The sequence below is a fragment of the Pinus tabuliformis genome, chromosome 1_1 (genome assembly GCF_031772625.1).
Source record: "Pinus tabuliformis cultivar Carrire ecotype Pingquan chromosome 1_1, CPIR1, whole genome shotgun sequence".
NCBI lineage: Eukaryota > Viridiplantae > Streptophyta > Pinopsida > Pinales > Pinaceae > Pinus > Pinus tabuliformis.
The window spans coordinates 539207171-539230779 of NC_142297.1; the positions used below are offsets into that span (position 1 = coordinate 539207171).

General features: G+C 31.9%; 1 protein-coding gene across 1 annotated transcript; it reads left to right on the forward strand.

Annotated features, from left to right (window-relative positions):
* The first annotated feature begins 2512 nt into the window (after nucleotides 1-2512).
* LOC149214188 (phospholipase A1-Igamma3, chloroplastic-like) lies at nucleotides 2513-3253 on the forward strand. The gene has a single exon (XM_089389318.1). The coding sequence runs from the start codon at nucleotides 2513-2515 to the stop codon at nucleotides 3251-3253; it is 741 nt and encodes a 246-aa protein (XP_089245444.1).
* Nucleotides 3254-23609: the final 20356 nt, after the last annotated feature.

The following is a 23609-nucleotide window of genomic DNA, read 5'->3' on the forward strand; positions in this document are numbered from 1 at the left end:
TATTTGACACGTGTTTAAGCTGCCAAGACTGTTCCGTTATCGTTTTTATTGCGTTCTAAAATTATTGACATCGTTAATCGTGAATAGCAAAATAAGATTCTCGCCTCGAATGGTCGAACGGTACGTAAGAAATTGGCAGCGACGACGCGGCGACACAAATTTATTATTACAGAATTCAGAGAAGCAGAAACAATTACTCAAGAAGGATGTTGCAGATGTGTCGTACACGTTTAAGAATCAATAATAAATTATTTGCTGAATTACGTGATAATCTGAAAAGAAATACGATTTGTTTCCACATATGATCCAGATGCAATATCCGCCTGTTAAATGTGTGAAAATCCTGCAATTTTTAGAAATTTTAAATTATAAGATGATTCGAATGTACACTGATTCAATGAACAACTGTGAAATAACAAGAGTGTAAAGGTGCAAAATGGTAATATTAAATAAATTAATTGGATTAAATGGTAATCGAAAATGGGTTAGGTTTAGTAAACGTGGATATTTAAGAATATTGGGAAATTAATTAGGATATTAAATTTTAACGATAATCATTGCACGTGTAATTGGAGATTTGAGTTATCAATTTGTCTTTCTTGACAGCAGTTATATATGTTGTTTTGTTTATAGTAGTTAGTGATGTTGTTTTATTATTGGTTTAATAATTGAGTCTTATTTTTAGAATATGGTAGTTGTTAATTTTTTTAAAAAATATTAATTTGTTTTTAAATAAAAAATAAAAATATTATAAAAATTTATGTATATAGATAAATTACATTTGGTTAAAAAAATAAGTATTATTGTTATATTTTTAATTGAAAATAATAAATTGATAGTGATTTAGTCTAATTAATAGAAGAAATGATTTTTTTGGCTGGAATTTTTAATACAACTTTAAGATTTGAGTTATCAATTTGCGTTTCTTGATAGCAGTTATATATGTTGTTTTTTTTTTATAGTAGTTAGTGATGTTGTTTTATTATTGGTTTAATAATTGAGTCTTATTTTTAGAATATGGTAGTTGTTAATTTTTTTAAAAAATATTAATTTGTTTTTAAATAAAAAATAAAAATATTATAAAAATTTATGTATATGGATAAATTACATTTTGTTAAAAAAAAAGTATTATTGTTATATTTTTAATTGAAAATAATAAATTGATAGTGATTTAGTCTAATTAATAGAAGAAATGACTTTCTTTGCCAGAATTTTTAATACAACTTTAAGATTTGAGTTATCAATTTGCATTTCTTGATAGCAGTTATATATGTTGTTTTTTTTTACAGTAGTTAGTGATGTTGTTTTATTATTGGTTTAATAATTGAGTTTTATTTTTAGAATATGGTAGTTGTTAATTTTTTTAAAAAATATTAATTTGTTTTTAAATAAAAAATAAAAACATTATAAAAATTTATGTATATGGATAAATTACATTTTGTTAAAAAAATAAGTATTATTGTTATATTTTTAATTGAAAATAATAAATTGATATTGGTTTAGTCTAATTAATAGAAGAAATGACTTTCTTCGCTGAAATTTTTAATACAACTTTAACCAAGATTGTGATTTGTGATTTGTGTTGTTTAAAATACATTTTGAATGCATAAATGTATTTAGCACTCTAAAAATCTAATAAATTCTCAAATTAGACCACTTAAGCTTAGGGGTTGTATAACTAATCCATAACAGCGAATTTTTAGCTAAATAAACTGAGAAAATTTTCCAAAAAACCTACTTTAAATATATTTAAATAATTTTTTATTGCATAAATAAATTTAGCTCCATCAAAATTCCGTTATAAAAAATAAAAATAAAAACTACACATCTTAAAACTTAATAGTTATAAACGCTGTATTTCAAATAATTCTACCATATTTTTACAAAATTATATTTATGGCTTAAATTTATAATTAAAAAAATCTGTACTAAATTTTTAGCAAAATAAAGTAGAAAAAACAACCATAAAAAGGCATTGCGCTGAGAAAATAACATAATTACAGCTTGAGATAAAGATTGGCATGTGTTACTGTGGATAAGATGAACTGACAACGATTAGATTGATGCGATTGACAGAGTCAAACCTGCTGCTATCTGAAACTATTTGTCCAATCACATGAGAGAGATGGCACGCCAAATTTTCTGGTAACCTTCAACGAGGATGAGAAATATGTAATCGTACATCCCTAGGTTTGAACAATTCCTAATATTTCCTTGAAGCCAGGAATTTGCAGTCAATTTAGGATCGGAAAATCACAGAGAATTCTTATGCTTATGCGACCATGTCAAATTTTCCAAATTCAAAATCAAACGTGCATGTTTATGCAAGTTCTATGTTATATATACCCACATGATCTGTGTATACATACCTACTTGCACATAAAATTTCAAATCTCTCTAGTACGTAAAACTGCCGAAGCTAAGCCCTGGTTAGCCCCCCTGGTCTTCACTTGATCACGACATTGCAATTCAGAAATCTTAGAACTGCGGTCGTGATTCAGAAATTGTTAGAATGCTATATCAGATGATGCACCCGTATAGGACGAGGGTAATTCCTTCATGTTTGACAACTCCAAGCTTCGCTGGTACTCTTCTGCATCAAGAATTCCTGGCACCAAAACCAATCAAAATCAATTCGAGTGGGATTCATCACACCGGACTACTTGCCGATATGTGGCAAGATATCCAAGGAGCAAACTGGTGGAACGGGTTATTAAATCCAATCAATCCACTTTTGAAAGCGGAGGTACTTAGATATGGTGATTTCGCACAGTTATGCTATGATGCATTCGATAGTAAAATTTGCATGAGTTCTTATGGTGGGTGTAAATACAGCCCTGATGAAATATTTTATAGTAATTGTAACGTGGCCGGTAATTGGCAAGCTTACTACGGGTATCGAGTCACCAAGTATTTATATACTGAGAATGATATTATATTGGGGAGGCAGACAGAGCAATCTATTTGGATTGGCTTTATTGCTGTCTGCACAGATGCTCAACAAATACGAAGAGCGGGCCGGAGAGATATTATAATAGCGTGGAGAGGAACCCAAACATGTCAAGAATGGATACAAGATCTTACAGATTTTTTAGTTCCTATTCGATTATCAACTACTAATGGTCTCAACGAGAAGGGCGTCCGAGTAGAGAAGGGATTTCTAAATTGTTATAATTCTACAGGAGAAACTGCTCGTTCAGAAGTTATAAGACTCTTAGATAAATACAAGGACGAGGCCTTGAGTGTTACTTAAACTGGGCACAGTTTAGGAGCTGCTCTCGCAACCTTATGCTCATATGATGTTAAACAAATTCTGAACTTACATTCACCAGCACGCCCTATACCTGTTACTGTGTTTGCATTCGCCTCTCCACGCGTAGGGAATAGGGCCTTCGCCCAAAGAATGGAAGAACTTGGCGTTAAGGTGCTTCGTTTGGTGAATAAGAACGATATTGTTCCCAAATTTCCTGGACTTGTTCTGAATGAGAGTTCATGGGGATGGTTCAGAAAATTGTTGAATTGGCTTCCCTGGACATATTTTCATGTGGGGGTCGAAGTTATTTTGGACAACAATAACTCCCCCTTTCTGAAACATACCTGCAATCTTGTTAACGCGCACAATTTAGAGGTGTATCTTCACCTGATCGACGGTTATGTAGGAGAGGGTAAACCTTTCATATCTTCTGGAAGAGACCCTGCTCTTGTCAATAAGAGCTGCGACTTACTGATCGAAAACCTTGGCATTCGTCCTCATTGGTTCCAGCAGCAACAGGAAGATGGAATTTGCAAGGCTGAATATGGCTACTCTAGTATTCCCAAACCCCCATGAAGAAATTGTATCGGGCTGTTTCCAGGATGTATATGGCCTTTGTTAGCTGTATTTGTCATAGAATGAGGTTGTAAGCCAATCAGTCATCTGTTAGCGAAAAAGTGGTTAGTTGATCATGCAATCCAATGCATTCCAATCATATGTGATCGTAAAATAGATAATGCAAATCAAAAGCATTCCATTGTTATTAGGGCACAGGAATATGTTGGATGACCATAATAGTATCTGTTATTTTATCATCATCAATTGAAACGGCTTTGTGGATGCTAAGGCTGTGGGCCAAACAATATGCACTCACGAACAGAGTAATCAATACTTGTTATATGATAAACGTAAGACTGCACCGTAAACAATATGTATTTTAACGTAGAGTAATACATGTTATATAAGTTTGGGATATACTCTAGGAAGTATTTAGACTTACATGTAATTATATTGATTGATTGTTAGGTTTTACATTATGTAGCGACAATTATAATTTAAAACTATGAATATTGTGTGTTCGGTATTTAAATATGTATTAATAAATAAAGGATGTTAATCTCATTTAATAAAAAATTATCTAAATTTTAAACAAAATCATTTTCCAGTAAAGTGGAAAAAATATTTATTAATAAATAAAGGAGATTAATTTAATTTAATAGAAAAATATTCAAATTTTAACCAAAATCATTTTCCATTAAAATGAAAAAATATATTACAATTAAAGGAGGATGATATTTAATTGTTAAATCTGAATTAAATAATTAGGAATAAAGCAAAATTTACAAATTAATGAAAATATTAGAAATATTATAACATCAAAATTTATGAAGAAATTTTGATAAAAAATTAAAGGATGAAAGATGATTAAAATACTATCAAAAAGTGATTAACCTTGATTTATAAAACCAAAAATATTTATTTATTTTGACTAGCATAAGTAAGACTATCGACATTGTTAAAATAACAATTGATTCTCAAAAGCTTCATAATCAATGTAGGTATTATACAATTTCCGAAGCACCATGGATTGGAAAAATCCATATCTTTATAGCACTAAGAAGGATGAAGATGAAAACTAAATTTTTCTTCAAATGTCTTCCAAAAGCCCATATTAAACCTCAATCTTAAAATATTTGTCATAATATCAACCTTCATAACCTTCTAATCCATTGAAACTATGGTGATCATCTAAATAATCCTCTAAATTAAATGTAAACTCAAAGAATATTAACCATCATCATTATTATCATTACCATCAACAATTATACTTTTTTTTTATAAGCTTGGCAGGACTACATCTTCAACATGTCTAATATATCAGGCGAATCTGGGGGAAATTGAACTGGTGACTTCACATCATGGAGTGTCTTAACTCATGACACAATCACCGTCTATCCAAAACCCCATGGACTTTCCATTATCAACAATTATACTTAAAAAAATAACCATCATACTAATTAACTAACTTATCCATTAATTTTAACCTTTTTTTTATAAAAATTTCACTACGTTCAAAATATAATCTCTTTTTTATTCTTCCTACTAAATAAAAATGTTTTTAAGATATACCCTTTATAGAGATAAATCCTATTAAGAACTAGGATTTGAAATACATACAATATTCTAAAAGTAAATAAACTTTAAGAAAATAAGAAATCACTATTCCTTAAATTTTCACTAACATTGTATACATCTATAACAAGGAAATGTTGCTACTCAATTTCTACATGCTTATCAATTGTTAAACCAACCGATAATACCACTTCTTAAACCATATTCAAATACATCAAAGGGTCACTAACCGTGTTCTTTAGTTGTATGCATTTCTTCCTCAACCCTAGCATTTATAATCAAAGTGGTTTCGCTGAACCTCAAGTCATCATCCTATGTTGGTATTTTTGTTGTTGTGCTATAAATGACCATCCGAACTCAAAATCTACGGAGCCCTCCTTTTCCTTTTTAGTTCTAGTACTGCATCATGAACATCTCCCTTCATACTTGTCGCTCTAGTTCATTGTAACAAAATTCCTTAATAGATAAAAAAAAAAATGGTGTGTTCTCTCCACATGCCAACAATTCCACGACTTAGATGAAAGCATGTAGAAGTTGTCCAGAGCATAGAATCTCCGTTCTGGGTTCTAAGTGATCTCTATTCTTTCCTGAATTCACTAAAATTGGTGAGATGTGGGAAACCCGCTATCCCATACTTGTTAAAATACCAAATGAGATTTCAACGTGAAGCTCACATAACCTAGATCTTCTATCTAAACCATTAAGTGAATTGAGAAAGCAAGTGCGATAGTAATAGGACCTCCAAGATAACATCCAAAGTTTAAACTGGCCCTTTAAACCCAAAAAACGATCCCCTTGTTGCTTTTATTGTTCATGAATACGGCTTGAAATCATCGTTCTTGATTAGTTGGATATAAATTATTTATTATAAATTATTTATTATTTTTGTTATTATTTTATTTATTAATTTTTATTGATATTATAATTAGAAAAAGAAAAAAATTGTTATTATTTATTATATATATTTATATGTTTATTTTGAAAGTTTTTAGAATTTTAGTGTAATTATCCATAATAGTTAAATAACTCGTAGGATTTGATCTCTATATAATATTCTTAAATATTTTTGGTAGCGGTTAATCATTATAATTATGATATTTTATTAAATTGGTTGTTTAAAAAAATGTAATCATAAACTATAGTATTGTAAAAAAGCCTATTTACAAGTTAAAAATCTCCATAATAAAATAGTAGTGAATTTACATCATAAAATACATATATAAATTAATAATAATAATAAATTTAAATTAAAGTTATAATTTAATTATTTTTTAAGAATTTCTTTAACCTTAAAAATGTGACATGTATTATAAGTGCTTAATGTATATAGACACAATTATTTATTTATATGGTTGAGTTAATTTAAATTATATCAAAAGAAGATTAGTGGATTAATTTATTTGCATGTTTTTTTAGCTCTTTTGGTCTCCACTACTACACAAGATACAACATTTCATAGATACCACTAGCTGGACAAATATAACATGCTTTAAAATACTTGAACCCACACAATTAGCAAAACAAATTGTTCACCAAACCAGTTAAACAAACATCATTAGTAATAAAACCAACACAATCGCATTACCAACAAGCACAGTAGTAATTATTAGATGTACAAGAGATACTTGAACCCACACAATTAGCAAAACAAATTGTTCACCAAACTAGTTAAACAAACATCATTAGTAATAAACACAATCGCATTACCAACAAGCAGAGTGGTAATTATTATATGTATAAGAGTTATTAGACGTCTAAGATAAATTTAATATAAATTATTATATAATTATAATAATTAGGTTTTATAATATTAAGTTTAAAATATAAGATTTTAATATTGAGTATAATATTAGGGTTTTAGTATTGGGTTTTAATGGTGATGATGATGATGATGATAGTGGTTAACGTCCACTCAGATCAAATTGGTCTATCGGACCTATAATTTTATTATTTTTTAATTGTTTGGCTCCTTGTCTTTCTTGGCAAGATTGGTGCTGTAGCTTTTTTTTTCTCTACGGTCTTCCACCTTCCTTTATCTTGCATCTCCTTCATCTCTTCTGGTTCTTTGGATATTGGTGTCTTAGCTTCGCGATCTATTGTGTTCGTCCTTTTGAAGATAGTCGGAGAAGAAGTTTGGTCTGGGAGATCTGATTTGTTGTTAAATGTAGATTTATTTTGTGGGGCATTCGAATCCTGATAACTGTTGATGCTTGAGGGGTTGTACAGTTCACTTTTTTGTTGTTGGGCAGGGCTTTCTCCCTGCTTGTCTTGAGAGTTGTTTCTTTCTTGCCCGATTTCTTGTGATTCAGAGTTTTCTCTAGAGTATTTTTCTTTGATGACAGTGTAGTGTTCTTTTTGTGCTCCTTCCCACCATGTAGATCTGTGGTGGTTTTTTCTAGCAGAATTTTTCTGGGAGGCTTTTGGGCAATTTTTGGCTAGATGGCTTGTCTCAAGGTAGGATCGACATCAATAAAGGACACTTTCATAATCGAGTTTCTGGTTCCACACATAGTTTTTACTTGTTAGGTTTATTTCAGCTGGGAATCCGAAATTGAAGTCCATTTCCACACAAATGCGCGCATAGTTGGTTTTGGCATATTCCTCAGTTTCTGGGCACCTGCAGTAAAATTTCCCAATTGCATTTCCAATGGCTTTTAGCGATGAGAGATTCCAGAGATGCAAGGATAGGCTTGGCAATCTCACCCAAACTGGTGCTGAGATTATGACTGCTGTTGAGGGATCGAATGATGGGTTCCATGGCTTTATGAATAGGCCTGAGTTTTCCCAAAACCAAGGGGTGGAAACTAGAATACATTGTCTGCTTTCATGATTTTCAAAATCTACTATAAAGAAACCCCTAGCACAAGGGTAGATATTAATTTTATCAAAAATGACAGACTTCCATACCTCTAAAATCCAATTGTGGAGAGCTGTCAGCCGCAGCCAAAAACCATTGAACCGACAGATTAGGGCACTTTTAGAAAATTCCAAAGCCTCATCGAGTGAGGCCTGGACCACCTGGACAGTGGGAGCTGAGGCTTCACTAACGATATGAGCATGTGCTTGCCCCCTCCAGAAGCGGACGGAACTGAGCCAACAACTATTTACGCGAAGCTGGGAGGCTTATTTTACTTGCCCGTAGAACCCAGCCGCAGAAAAATAAGACAGAAGATTAGATCTAGATCTAGCCACAGAAGATTAGATCTAGAACCCAACTTCAGAGAAATAAGGCAAAAAATTAGATCTAGATCTAGATCTTATGGCTATTTTCATGGTAAGTAGACATAAATAAAACATTCAAGAAAATGAATAAATTTCAATCAAAATTATAACCATAATTTTTTTTTGTTATTTAATAAATTATTTAAATACTATTCTTAATATTATTAATAAAATGATTAAACTTTAATATTAACATCAAATTATTAGATGTATTAATATTAAGTTTAAATTTATTAATATTAACTTTGATTTTAATATTAAAATTAAACCAAAGCACTATACTATTAAATATAAGCTTAAAATCAATATTATTAAATTTAATATTAAAAAAATATTAAATCTAATAGTAAGAAAAATAAACATAATATTAATATAACCTAAAACCTAATATTGAAATGTGAAACTTGGTCAGAAATCATTACTGAATTCCCTAAATCGTAAAGATTATAGGAGTCTTCCTACTTGAAAATAATATGGGTAAGTTATCTTTGAATAAATCAATATACACGCCAAACAAGGGAACTATATGGAGAGGATGTTAGTATCTTAATAGTACAACAAACAGTTAATATTCCCAAGAAGTATAGATAGAGGTTGTTGGTATCTTAATAGTATTGGAGAAATCTGTGTGCCATCATTCTTTACTTATAATACCACTCTTACTTTCTTGAGGTTGTTAGTATCTTAATATTATTGGAGAAATTTGTGTCATCATTTTTTACTTGTAATACCACTCTTACTTTCTTTAGGTTGGGCTGTTATATAAAAGTGATTATATTTAATATTAATACTAATAATTGATTAGGAGCAGGACTCTAACATTGCATGTTTTATTACGTGAGTATATGTGTTCGTTTTTAATGAGATGAAAAAATATATTTTTTATAATAGAATTAATTATAGGTTTTAAGAAATTCGTATTATGGATCTTATTATTTATGTAAAGTGTTATTTTAATTTATATGTAGGTTATCTAGTGGGTTAGTCTTATTAATAATCTAAAGCAGTATGAAATGTGAAAGACATCTATAAAAATAGATGACTAAGTAGCTATCCAAACTATTGTAAGAATAATTATTTCACGTCGTTTTACAGTGTCGCCGCACACCGCCATGACGCTTCAAATTCCAAACAGTCACCGACGCCTGATCACATCGCCTCATCTCGTCAGATTTGAAAGGAAAAAACTGATTAGAATGTGAAGAGGCAGCACTCCCTAGAAAATTATTTGTTTAATTGATGTAACCGACTTAATTTATGCTGTAAATAGAAGGATCATCGAGAGGCATGCATCATCCACTCTCGGATTTCCTTCTTGTTTGTGTAATTCAGCAGCTGCAGTTGAGATTTACTGAGTTCTTGGTCTGCTCTATTTCTTTCATCTGGTATCCTAGCTTACGCTAAGAGAAATATTGAATATGTTCCTGTGTGAGGTCGACATTTCTGCCATTCCAAGGGTGTCGTTCTTTGAAGAGTGTTGTTGTATTATTTTACTTGGAGATTCACATTCTCTTATAGTTTCCTTTTATCTGTTTTCTCACCTTCACTAAACATCTACTTGGAAGACAGAGCAGTTCGGTGGAACAGTTCAGGTGAGCGTTCGGTCACGTTAAGAGATTCGCGAGACACCTTTTTGATCCATTAGATCAGAAGGAATCAATATGTGGCTATGACAAGTCTCGTTTCTAAAGGGACCAGAGCAATTCGTTGAAGGTCAAACATGCAAAGGTGATGTGGGTAATTTTTTTCTCAAATCCCTTTGTAATTTTGAGAGGGAGTATTGTTTCAAGTCATATTGAAAACATGCTTTATCCTTGTGAAGTTTTTTTTTTTTTAATGATTCATATGTTGTATAAATAAAAGGTTTATTAAGGGAGTATAAATGTTTTAAAGACATAAGAGGGTGTTTTAAACTATTTGGAAGGGTATTTGGAAGTCATCTCCATCATTTTTAAAAGTAACTGAAAATAATATAGTGTAAAAGTTCTTTTAAATTTTATTTTAAGATTCAATTATTTGTGACATATTTATACTAATTAGTCAATTCCTATTTTAACTATGAAAAGTTAAAAGTTATGATTCTTGGTTTATTTGAAGTAGAGCTGTTGGGTTATCATGATCTTTGGGGATTTGTTACTCATGGGTATCCAAAGTCTGTCAATGAGGTAGCTGAGATGGTTCTTACAAATATTGAATGAACGTTGTTGACAGAGAACAGAAAGAAGGACAATACACCTCTTGGCCTTATTCAACAAGGCTTAGATGATGTGTTACTTTCAAAAATCTCAAATGTAGATTCATCAAAGAAGGCATGCGACACTCTTGAAACATGTTATGAGGGTGTAGAAAAACTAAATAATGTCAAGTTGCAGAATTTGAGAAGATATTTTGAGAATCTGAAAATGAAAGACAATGAAGCTGTGGATGATTTTATGACTCAATTCATGAGCGTTGTTAATCAATTGAGACAATATGGCAAACACCTCTCAAACAAGAGAGTGATCAAGAAAGGCCTTCGAAGTTTGCGAAATAAATTTGAAGTGATTGTTGTATCCATAGAAGAGTTCAAGGACACAAGTCAAATGCAAATTGAAGAGTTGACTGGTTCGTTTATTTCACATGAATCGAGGATGTCAAGATATGATGATAGCACGTTGGAGAATGCCTTCAAAATTAAACTACAATTAAATAGAGGAAAATGCAGAGGAAGATTGAGTAATAGAGGAAGAGGAGGTAGACTAGTTGATCAAAGGCATCCGCGAGATAATTATGATCATGAAAAGAAATCTCATCAATGTCTTTCTAATTTAAGGGGGAGTAATAGTATAACGTGACATCGAGGAAATCAAAGGTATGATATGTCTTAAGTTCAATGTTATTATTGCAAAAGATATGCCCATTTTTCTACTAACTTATTGAAGAGGCAAATAGATGTTGGTAAGAAACTGCACACATCTCAAAAGAATTTGACGATAATCAGAAGCAAGTGTTTATGACTTGTAACGTGACTCCAAAATGTTTGAATGATATTTGGTTTTTAGATAGCGGCTCCAACAATTAGATGACTAGAAACAAATATTTGTTTTCCAATATAGACACTGGTATTCAGTCTGAAGTCATGTCGAGTAACGAAATTAAGGTATGCATTAAAGGTAAAGAAGTGATTGTTGTTAAAATTAGAGATGGTTATAGAAGAAAAATTGATGATGTGTATTATGTACCTAGCTTAAAATCCAATTTGTTGAGCGTTGGACAACTCATAGAGAAAAGGTATAGAGTGTTATTCAAGAATAATGTTTGTACTATCATTGACAAATATCCAATCAAGTCACTGATAGAAAGAGTAGAAATGACAAAGAATAGGATGTTTCTTCTTATAATGAGAAATGAATTATCTCCCTCCTTGAATGCTTATAAAACTAATAATTTCAACGAATCATTGTTATGGAATTTAAGATATGGTCATTTATATTTTGGTGGTCTAGATTTGTTGCAGAACAAAAAAATGGTGAAAGGGTTACCTAGTATTCAATAACCAATGTTTAATTTTTAACTTTTATTGAAGACTACAATCGAGAAATATGGGTTTATCTTCTGAAACATAAATCTGAAGAATTTTATGTATTTAAAAGATTTGAAGCTATGGTTAAAAATGAAAGTGGAAAGCATAATAAAATTTTGAGATCAGATAGAGGTGGTGAATATACGTTAACATATTTCATTGAGTTTTGTCAATTGCATGGAATCAAGAGGCAGTTTACTGCATGTTATACTCCACAACAAAATGGAATAGTTCAAAGGGAAAATCGAACTATTATGAATATGGCTCAAGGTATGTTGAAGGAAAACCATCTACCAAATGAACGCTGGGGAGAAGCAATAGCTTGTGTTGTTTATATTCTTAACAAAAGTCCGAATAAGAGCGTAAAGGACCGAGTTCCCAAAGAAGCCACAAATGATAAGAGTTGTCATATATCTCATTTAAGAATTTTTGGATGCGTTGCTTATGCACATGTTCCTAAAGAATTGAGAAAGAAGTTATATGATAGAAGTGAGAAATCATGTATCTTTATTGGATACAGTAAGGAATCTAAAGCATATAGACTCTATAATCCCATCACCAAGAAATATATTATCAATAGTGATGTTCAATTCAAGGAAGAAGAAGCTTGGGATGGAAGCATAGCTAAATATGTTGTAGAGGGAGTTGTATTATCTAATGGAGATGATAATGAATATGAGACAGAAGTACAAGGTGGACAATCGATTCAATATACACCTATTGCAAGCACTTCAACAAGTCAATCACCAAGAGTTAGTCAATTAGAACTCAGAACATCAAGAAATCAAGAACGTGATGAACCATGAGTTTATGGTGGACAACAAACAACAACATCTTAGGTGAGTAATGAATCTAATCCTACAATAGCTACATTAAAGAATAGAATCCAAGGTCATAATATTGGAACTCTAAAGGAATTGTATGAGTTAAATGATGAAATAGATCAAGTTTCAAATTTTGCATTACTTAGATATGATACAGTAAATTTTAATGAAGTTGTGAAAGAAAAAGTTTGGATAAAAACCATGGTTGAATAAATTGATGCTATAAAAAGGAATAATATTTGGGAACTTTTAGATTTTAATAAAGGTAAAAATACCATAGGTGTTAAATCGATTTATAAAACTAAATTGAATGCTAAAGGTGAAATTGAAAAACATAAAGCAATACATGTAGCTTGGCGGTTCAGTCAACAACCTGGTATTGGTTATAATGAAACATTTGCACTTGTAGCTAGACTTCAAAAAATAAGAAAGGTAGTAGCTATTATTGCACAAAATAAATGGAAAATATATTAGATGGATGTTAAGTATGCATTTTTAAATGGTTTTTTGGAAGAAGAGGTTTATGTGAAACAACCTCATGGATATGAAATTGATTATCGAGAAGATAAAGTTTACAAATTAAATAAATCATTATATGGATTGAAACAAAAACCGCGAGTATGGTATAGTAGAATTGATGAATATTAGGAGTCCAAGTGAGCCATCTTTGTATTCAAAAGTAAACGAGGAAGGTAAAATTTTGATTGTGTGTCTATATGTTGATGATTTTGTTTTCACTAGAGATCTCTCAATAGATGATTTTAAGACAAGCATGAAAACATAATTTGATATGACTGATTTAGGCCTAATGAAATATTTTCTTGGTATTGAAGTAAATCAATCTGAAGATGGTATTTTCATTTGTCAATAAATGTATAAAAACGATATATTGAAAAGGTTTAGGATGGAAAAATGTCAGCCAATTGTAACCCCAATTGAAATTGGTACAAAAATCAGTAAGGATGATCAAGGTTCAAATATTTATCCAACCTTTTTTAAACAATTGGTTGGAAGTCTTATCTATTTGACTGCAACAAGGCCCAATATAACGTTTGTTGTAAGTTTAATTTGCATATTCATGGAGTCTTTGAAGAGTACCCATTAGCTAGTTATAAAAAAGATTTTAAGATATGTTGCTAGAACAAGAAATTATGGTATCTTGTATACATATATTTAGATTTTAAACTGACTCGATATACATATAATGATTTTGTAGGAAATATTGATGATAGAAAGAGCACATCTGGGTATGTATTCAGTTTTGGTTCAGGTGCAGTTTCATGGGCCTAAGTGAAGCAATCCATTATGACTCTATCATCAGCTGAAGCAGAGTATGTTGTAGCCACAACAACAACATGTAAAACTCTGTGGATGAGAAGAATTTTGAAATATTTGTTGCATGAATGGAAAGAACGACTTAGATTTTCTATGACAAAAAATATGCTATTGCATTATCAATAAATCATGTTTTCCATAAGAAGAGTAAACATAATGATACGAGGTATCATTTCATTCGAGAATTAGTAAGAAATAATGAAATATATATGGAGTTTTGCAGATAAGAAGACTAGTTTGTAGACATATTTACGAAACCCTTGGGAAAAGAATTGTTTGAACCTCACAAGAAAAACATAGGGGTATGTATGACGTAACGACATTTTGATGTAATAGAAAAATTTTGTTCTTTTATTTTTTTGTGAAATAATTAAGGGGGAGAACGTAAGAACAATTATTTCACACTGTCTTCCTCTGTCACTGCACACCGCCATTATGCTTCAAACTCCAAAAAATCATTGCCACCTGATCACACCACCTCAGCTCGTCGGATTTGAAAGTGCAACAACGATTCAAATGTGAAGGGGAAGCACTGCCTGGAAAATTATTTGTTTAAATGAAGTAACCGACTTAATTTTTTCTATAAATAGAAGGATCAGCAAGAGGGAAACATGATCCACTCTCGGCTTTATTACTTGTTTGTGTAATTAAGCAGTTGTAGCTGTGATTTACTAAGTTCTTAGTTCTATTTCTTTCATCTATGAAATATAATATAACATTGAATAGCTTTACTGTAATTACAATCATGAAACTCCGAGTAATTATAAACACAAGGAAAACCCAAAAGTAAATTGCTATATACAAAAAAAATTTAAACAAAAAAATGAAACTAGTAGATGTATTCACTGTTAGCACAGAAAAACACTAAGAAATTTAATATCAGGGAAATTTAATTGAAAACATTTCTAACCAAAAAACTAATAGGTTAAGCGTCCTCTCAACTAGTAAATAGTATAGAACCATTAGTAATTGTAGTTCTATCCACAACCTGGTGCTAATATTCATAAGTTCCTTCAAAAGTGACATCATTCTTATGGCTACTTGAATTCATAGGATTGCGCCTAAATATAGATTGGAAAGATGAATCTCATTTTCCCCATAATCAAACGAATGTAGAAAAAATATAATCCGCATAACAAAGCTCACTAGCTTAGCTTGTATAAGACACATCAACCATGGAAAGAACATATTAAAATATAAGAATTAAGAAGGATAAAGATATGACTGATAGTTTAATGATATATATGTTTATTGAGGCATCTTCACATAATTAGTATGATATCTCAAATAGTTCTCTCTTTTTACCCTGAATTCACAATAGCATACCTAATTCTCTTAACTTTGTGAGTTATATCATCAACATAACAATGTTAGTTGTATAAACTACAATAGCCAACAGATGGAAGATTTCTCTAGTCTAATTAGTCTAATTATAAATTCTAGAGATTCGTGAAGAGAGATATGTTCATTTTATATCCTTTAAGGAACTAAGTAGCTTACATCCTCATAGCATTTGAAATATGGCCTATAATGGGTTAAAAACCTTTTAAAATTGGTGGCCAATCTTCTCTAATAGCTAGTGCGTAGCTTGTAGCACCTCCAGTGCTTCATAAAAAATTATCAGCATCAACGGGATAGTTTAAGAGCTATCAGCTTTAGCGTTTAAAGTTGTTAAAGTTGAAGAGTTTGCTCCTCATGAATACCATACATTGAATTAAATGACTGTACATCGAGCCACATTGTGTTTTGAAATGATCCACCGCCTTAGAGGAAGTAGAAAATAATGGAGAATATGTATTATTAGAGAGAGCTTGTTTCACAGTTGTGTGTGTGTCCTAGATTAAGATTAGTTCCTATTTATAGGAGAGAGTTCTAATCTCCCTAAAGTTATGTAAACTTATATATTTGTGATTTTATAATTAATTGAATATAATGGTTCTACTTGGGTAGAATCCAAGTGCAGCTTGTTCACTTGTGAGCTGCTAGTTTCAGTGTATAAGTTTCATCTTCGATTTTTAATATGGTATCAGAGCTAATATGGTATCAGAGCTAGTGAGCCAAGGTGGCTAAATTGAGTGCTTTTGTGGAGAGTTGAGAGCCTTGGTGGCTAGAGAGCCTTAGTGGGAGTGTGTAGCCTTTGTGGCTAAATTGAGAGCAGAGTTAAGAGCCTTGGTGGCTAAATAACTAAGATCCTTAGTGGCGGGAGAGAGGCACTCTCAAGAGAGCCTCAGTGGCAAAGGAACTGTTGCAAAATTCATTATTGTTTTCCTCTGCAGATCCATCTCAACGCATTTTTATTCCAACATTTATGTAGTAGTCAACAAAGGGAATAGTGCAACATTTTCCCCTTAATCCCATGCTTATTGGGGTTTCCTTACTAGAATCACGTCCATCGCGGTTCAAAAGCGTAGATACGATACCCTAATCTTGCGCTGGTCGTGGTGAGTTGGAAGATCATGGTGTATCATTGGCATATTGGTGTAGTGGTGAGTTGGATGTTGGATCTTTAGCTTATATTAGGGTTTGTGTAGATTGTGGTGATCGCTTTGGCTGTAACAGTCGCCTACCCTCGTGCCATCGCCATTCGTGGAGAGTGCTGAAACACATCATCGCTGAAACAATAGTGTGATGTGGATCTACATTAGGGCAGCAATGGTGCCTAGTTGGTGCCTATTGATGCTTTTGCGAAGCGGAAAGTGTGGTGATTTGTGGTGAGCTCGTAGATCAAAATCTTTGAAACTCGAGATCAATTGGTGGATTTTGACTATAAAAAATTGTTGGAGATCACAGAGAGGATTGTTGTGAGATCCTTTGTCTTTTGTTACGTCTTTTGTGTTTCCTCCACACAGAGCAAAGAGTGCAAGTTCTGACAAGACCTTGATCAATCTGTAATATCCCTCCCCTTAATAATAAATAATAAATAATAAATAATACAAAATACAAAATAAATAAAAATAGTAATAACTATACTAAATCTCTAAATAAGAATAAAAAGAAATAAAACAAAGAAAACAATAAAAAAATCAGTAAAGCTATGAAAAAGAAGAAAATAAAACAAGAAAGCTAAAAATCAAAAGAAAAGTAAAGAAATAAAACAAGAAAGCTAAAAATCAAAGTCGCATGTAGACACATGGAGTGTGTGCATGTGGTTCCCATCCAATGTTTGTTCTATTTAATAGATGGTGAGGAAGATGAGAGGCATTCCCGGCCTTCCATCTTTCCCAGTTTCTATCTTTCATTCTCTTGGGAGAATAGTGTTCTAAGACTTAGGAATCACTAGCAGTATTACGTTGATTGAGGGCTCGGGGATGGCCAGTTGTAGCAAATCCTTGCACAATTGAGCTTACGGTTGGGTGGAGAGTTGTCCCCAAAACCTTCTTGTCATCTGGTAGACATCAATCACAGGGAATATAGATATGTACTTATTTGTTGATTCTGATTTTAACAAGGAAATTAATTTTATATTTACTTTGGGTTGTTACATATGGTATCAGAGCAAATTTCAACCCTTAAAGCCTATGGACATTTTAGAAAAAAAATTATTTTATTCGGATTTTTAACTTTTCAATAATTCCAATTATTTCATGATGGTTTATTCGAATGAACAAATAATTATTGTGACGGTATTCGAACACTTAACCAGCAACATAATTGAACTTTTAAAAGGATTACAACAAAATTTCTTAAGAAAAGATTTGTGTTTTCGGTGATTATTTTATATTATTTTTCCTAAATTTATAATTGGCATAAAATAAAATGTTTTATGGTTAATATATATTATATTGCGGAGACATATATATAATTGAAATTTATAATAACTTATAATAATGTTTTAAAGTAAGATTTGAATTATAATTTAGTATTAGACTTGATAAGTCAATAGTTTAGTGTTGTATTTATTTATTATTTAATTGTGAATATATATAGATAAATTCACACTTATTCCATTAAAGCTACAAGAATTTCTCCATTGAAATCAAAATCCACATGCGTGGACAAAATTATTGGAAGTGCAAGTTCAATTCACAGAGGATATTGTTATTGTGCTTAAATTAATATTAATTTGAATATATATTTATATATGTTTATTATTTTTTATTGGTTATTGTAGGTTTATTTTTTATTATAAGTTTATTTCCATAATCGAATTGAAATAAATAATGTGATATTTTACTTATAATTAATTTATTTTTATTTTTATTTTTCTACTTTAAATCATTAAATGTATATTTTATGTGGTAAATGAAATTGTAAAATAACATTAACATATTTATGTTTTTAATTTTACTTCTAATTTTAGATTAAAATGTGGGTTTGTTAATTCTTATTTAGAAGTCATAAAATTCAGGGTTTGTAGAATAGGATGGTTATTTCCTATTTAATAAAATCTGGCACGCTATTTGTTCCCTTACAACCTGAAATCTGATTGTTCTTCTCTGCATAGGCTGTAATTTCCCATTTCTCCGCTACGAATTGTTTCTGTTTCTCATTTTGTAAATCTATGTACTCGTTATATTGTTTGGCCTGTTGTCAAATTCTGACTGTATTGGCATTTTTTATGATTGAATTGATATTCCAAAAGAGGTTTTTTATTTCAGAAATAAGTTAGAATTACTTCGATTTCAATACCTTTTCATTAGCAAATTATATGAAACCTGCTCCCTGTGATTAATGGTTGTGGAGTGAGATATATCTGGATAGATAGGTTTTTAAAGAATTATTTGATGAATATGGGATGGATTGGAAAGGGAGTGGGTGGGTTTTGAAACCGACCTGCCTCCACTATTATCACCACACTTCACCAATGAGAAAACACGGGTTTTGATTATGGGTATGTTGTTGGGGTCTCTGAGGACGAGGAAGAGTTGGAGGAGTAGGAGAGGTACGAGGTGGAGTATAATTTTAGGCTCGAGGAGGGTGCTAGGGATCAGGTGTTGGGTCATCCAAGGTTTGTCGAGGGTTCTGTGAGGAAGAAGTCAAACACGCGGCAATTTTAGAGGAAGAGGAAGCATGAGAGGCTGGCTCTGGCTGAGTTTGAGAGGAAGGAGGAGTGAAGCACTTGAAGAATGTTAAGAAGAGGGAGATTTTGGAGAAGCTTGAGAAGATTATGGCCGTGGCTGGGGTTGTAGGTGATCAGGGGAATGTTGTGGATGAGGAGGATCTCGAGGACGATTTCGATCCTGCGAAATATGATCAGAAGATGAGGGAGGCATTTGGGGATGAGTACTACGGGGCCGAAGATCCGGATGAGGAATTTCAAGGGCATGATGTGGATTACTTGGACAAGCCCAATTTTGATGCAGAGGACAAGTTGTTGGGTTTTCCCAAAGGTTGGGATGGGCGGAAAGCTAATGGGTTTGAGGCCGCAAGGGAGAAGTCAAAAGCAGGGCGTATATCAAATCCGAAATCAGTCAAAGATAGGGCAAGGGAAGATGATGTTGATGAAGATGAAGATGCAGGCGAGGGGGCAGAGGAAGATGAAGTTAATGAGGACGAACATGAAGGGGCAGAGCAGGATGAAGGTGATGGAGATGAAGATGAGGTAGTGACGATTATTAGGGATATGAGGGCATCAGGTGTCTACGATGGAGATGATGTTGAGGATGTGGGAAATGAACCAAAAGAGACTAGAAGCAGGAAGAAGCGCAAAGGTAGAGTTTCTCTTCGAGAAAAGTTGGCTTTTGACAAACACCTGGAGGAATATTACAAATTGGACTACGAGGATGTTGTAGGAGATCTTCGCACTCGATTCAAGTACAAGGAAGCGCTATCCAATAGCTATTTAGGTTGGTCCTCGCTATTGTGATGGTCATTACTGCAACCTTGTAAGAAGAGGGCATGAGTTAAATTCACCACAGGAGCAGAAGAGAAGCAGCGGTACTTATAGTACCCAACCGTGCTTGATTCTTCATAAAAATTAGGCCAAACTAGAAGCACTGAATAATTTGTGAAAGGAAAGTTAAGGCCCACTGGTGGCACTAGTGATTTGCAGAGGAATAACATTAAATCGTAATATTTAGGTTAACATCAAGTTCTTGGATCTCGTGGCATTAAACTAAAGTAGATTTTTCCAAGATTCATCAAACACCTTTTTAAATATTTTTCTTTATAATTGTGACGTTGGTAATTCTTTAAATATATATATATATATATAAATAATGGAGTGTGTCGAACGAATTAAGAAACCATCACAAATTTTATATAATAATGTAATTTTTTAATAAAAATATGAATTTAATTTTGTTATGTTTTAGCATTAAAACAATATGGAAAAGGAAAATTATAAATAATTATCTTTAAAAATTTATTGTTTTTATTAAATTTTATTTTGAAAGTGTTAAATTATTATAATTAATTATTAAGAGAAAATAAAGGGGACCAATTTAATATTATTTAAGAAAAATTAAAGTCCTGGTGTTGCAGTGTTTTCATCACAGTTTAGGGTTTGAGTTTTAAATGTTATTAGTTATTTTTGAACCTCTAAACCAACTTACAAGTAGTTATAAAATTGTCAAATGGAGAAAATTTTAATGTAATATGGTTGAATATATAGATAATAAAGTATTATTATATAGAACATAGAAGCAATCATATTATGGTTGAATGATGTAATGTAGATTCACAATATGATAGACCCTTTTATTTATTAGTGAAAAATATAACATTGGGATGTTCATGAAATATGAGAAAATTTTAAAAGCTAAAGTAGTGGACTGGTGAGATGGTATTGAAGTGCTTTAAGATAGAACATCAATATCACATGTGAATAGATTGATTCGGGTCCATAATATGAGAAACTTTCCAAGTTCATTAATATGGAGTAGATTGCAAGTTTTGCTAAATGTCGATTACTAAATGATAATCCACTAAGAGTGATGTAGATTGGAAATTAGAAATTATTATGGAAGGGTAGTTGATATCTTGATGAATTGACACTAATAGTAGATGGATGTTGAATAATATGATTTCATAGTTGATATTCATTATTTATATAAGGAAAAGAAATTGTTTTTGATGAATCATGATAACAATACTTATAATGTATTATTGCTTTATATTTGATATGTATTGCAATGATTCTCATAATTATGGTGAACGGGTGGACGTGCGGGCGGGTGCCTAGGCGAGGGCGCACCGTGCACGCCGAAACGAAAAATCGTGCGGACGGGCGACCGGGTGAGGGCGCGCCATGTACGACGAAACGGTGGAAACAGTGAAGTGTTGAGATTGTGAACGAAGATGTGACTCGTGCGGAGGCGCCCATGTGTGGTGACTTGGTTACGATGAGGCGCGCCCAAGTTGGGCAAACAATACAATCGTGCGACGAGGTGAACAAAGGGTTGGTGAGTCATGTGGCGACCGTGCGGAGGTGCCGATGAGCTGGGCAACCGAGTTTGCCGAAGTTGAAAATTGGCTAAGTGTAAATTTGGGGTTTCCCAAGATTTAACTTGTAAAGATTTGTAACATTGAAGATTGTATAATATATTGATTCGGGCAGACTCATATTGCAGGGAGTTGCCCCTCCCTTTATACCGTTGTGCATTTCTATTGTATAATGTTGTTATGTGAATGTTATGGGCTTTTACTTGTATAAAGGAACACATTAATGATACTTGGTTGCGAAACACAAACTAAGTAGGATAATTGGAATGTTAGGCGTAGTCTACAATCGTAAGTATTGGTGAAAAGAAAATGATTGGTAGTGCCGCACCTCACTATAAGCAGTTGAAAGACTACCGCAGGTGTAGGGGCATGACACAGGGGGTCGAGGGGAAAGATTGAAGAGGGACCGGAATCGATTTTGAGGGTGGAAGGTCGATTAACCGTGGATGCAACAACAGGTCCATCTGATAGTGCATCAGAGAAATCTCCACTGGTTAGAATGCTCTTATCAACGCTAGATACCGCCCTACTGATTTGTGATTCCAAGGAATTTTCAATGAGAGATCCACGAACGGAGAAGTTTGTTGCTGGGGATGAGGGAGAGATGAAATCTTATGGAGCTTCTGACAAAGTTCTAAACAAATAAATAAATTAGGAAAGTTTGAGATCGTTATTCGCTAAGATTTCACTGACATTGTTTTAGCAAGAAAGTGTTGCACATTTTCTCCATCTAAATATCAATGTTAACCTAAGTGATAGATGTACCACTTTGCAAACATTATTCTAATATAGAAACAACTCAGGAACAATACATTTGAGCTCTATCCATTTCTTCCTCAACCGCAATATCCATAATCAAAGTGGTCTCCCTGTTCGCAAATCACCCAAAGTTTGTATTTTTGTAGTTGTACTGGAAATGATCAACGTATTTTCCAAAGTCAAAATCTCATAAGTCCAGATTTTCCTTTTTAGATGTAGTATTTGACATCATGCATCTCCCTTCATGCTCGTGGCATGAAATTCTTCAATGGCAAAATCTATATCTATATCTATCTATATTTATCTTTATCTATATCTATCTATATTATGTTCTAGGTCAACAATTTTATGATTTGGATGAGAGCAAGTTAAAGTTTTCTAGATCAAGGAAGCTCTGTTCTGAAATTCTCAAATATCTCCCTTCCTTCCTAAATTCACTAAAAAATAAATGAAAAGAAGGAAACCTGCTATCTCATGATTGTTAAAATACCAATTAAGATAACATGAAATTCACATAGAGTAGATCCTCTATTTAAATCATTAACTGAATTTAGCAAGCAAGTGCGATAGTAATAAGATTTCCATGAAAACTCCCAAAGTTGAAACTCCCCGCAAATAATGTGGCAAAGTTTCTCCTCATAGCAGCAAATCAAGAAAGTGTCCCCTTCTTGCTTTTTTTATTTCGGAAACTGCTTCAAAATCATGTTTATTATTTGTTTAAATGTATTTTATCTATTCATTTATATAACTAAATAGTATTTTGAATTATTTTATTAATGTTTTTTTATATTTATATATATGTTTATTTTGAAATATTTTGTTAATGTTTTTTTATATTTATATATGTTTATTTTGAAATAAGATTTTTAGAATTTGAATTAGAATTTTTTTTTAATGTTTTTTTATATTTATATATGTGTTTATTTTGAAATAATATTTTTAGAATTTTATTTAGATTTTAATTTTTTTCTTTTTTAATTTTTAATTTTTTATATTTATATGTATTTATTTTGAAATAATACGTTTAGAATTTTATTTAATTATTAATTAGATGGTACAGATTTAATATTCATGAAATATTATACAACATTTTCAATAATAGTCTTAAATTAATAGTTAATATTTATAAAGTATTTAT

What these genes read in the sequence shown, in the direction of transcription:
- LOC149214188 (XM_089389318.1), top strand. Translation starts at nt 2,513, where the DNA reads ATGCTATATCAGATGATGCACCCGTATAGGACGAGGGTAATTCCTTCA.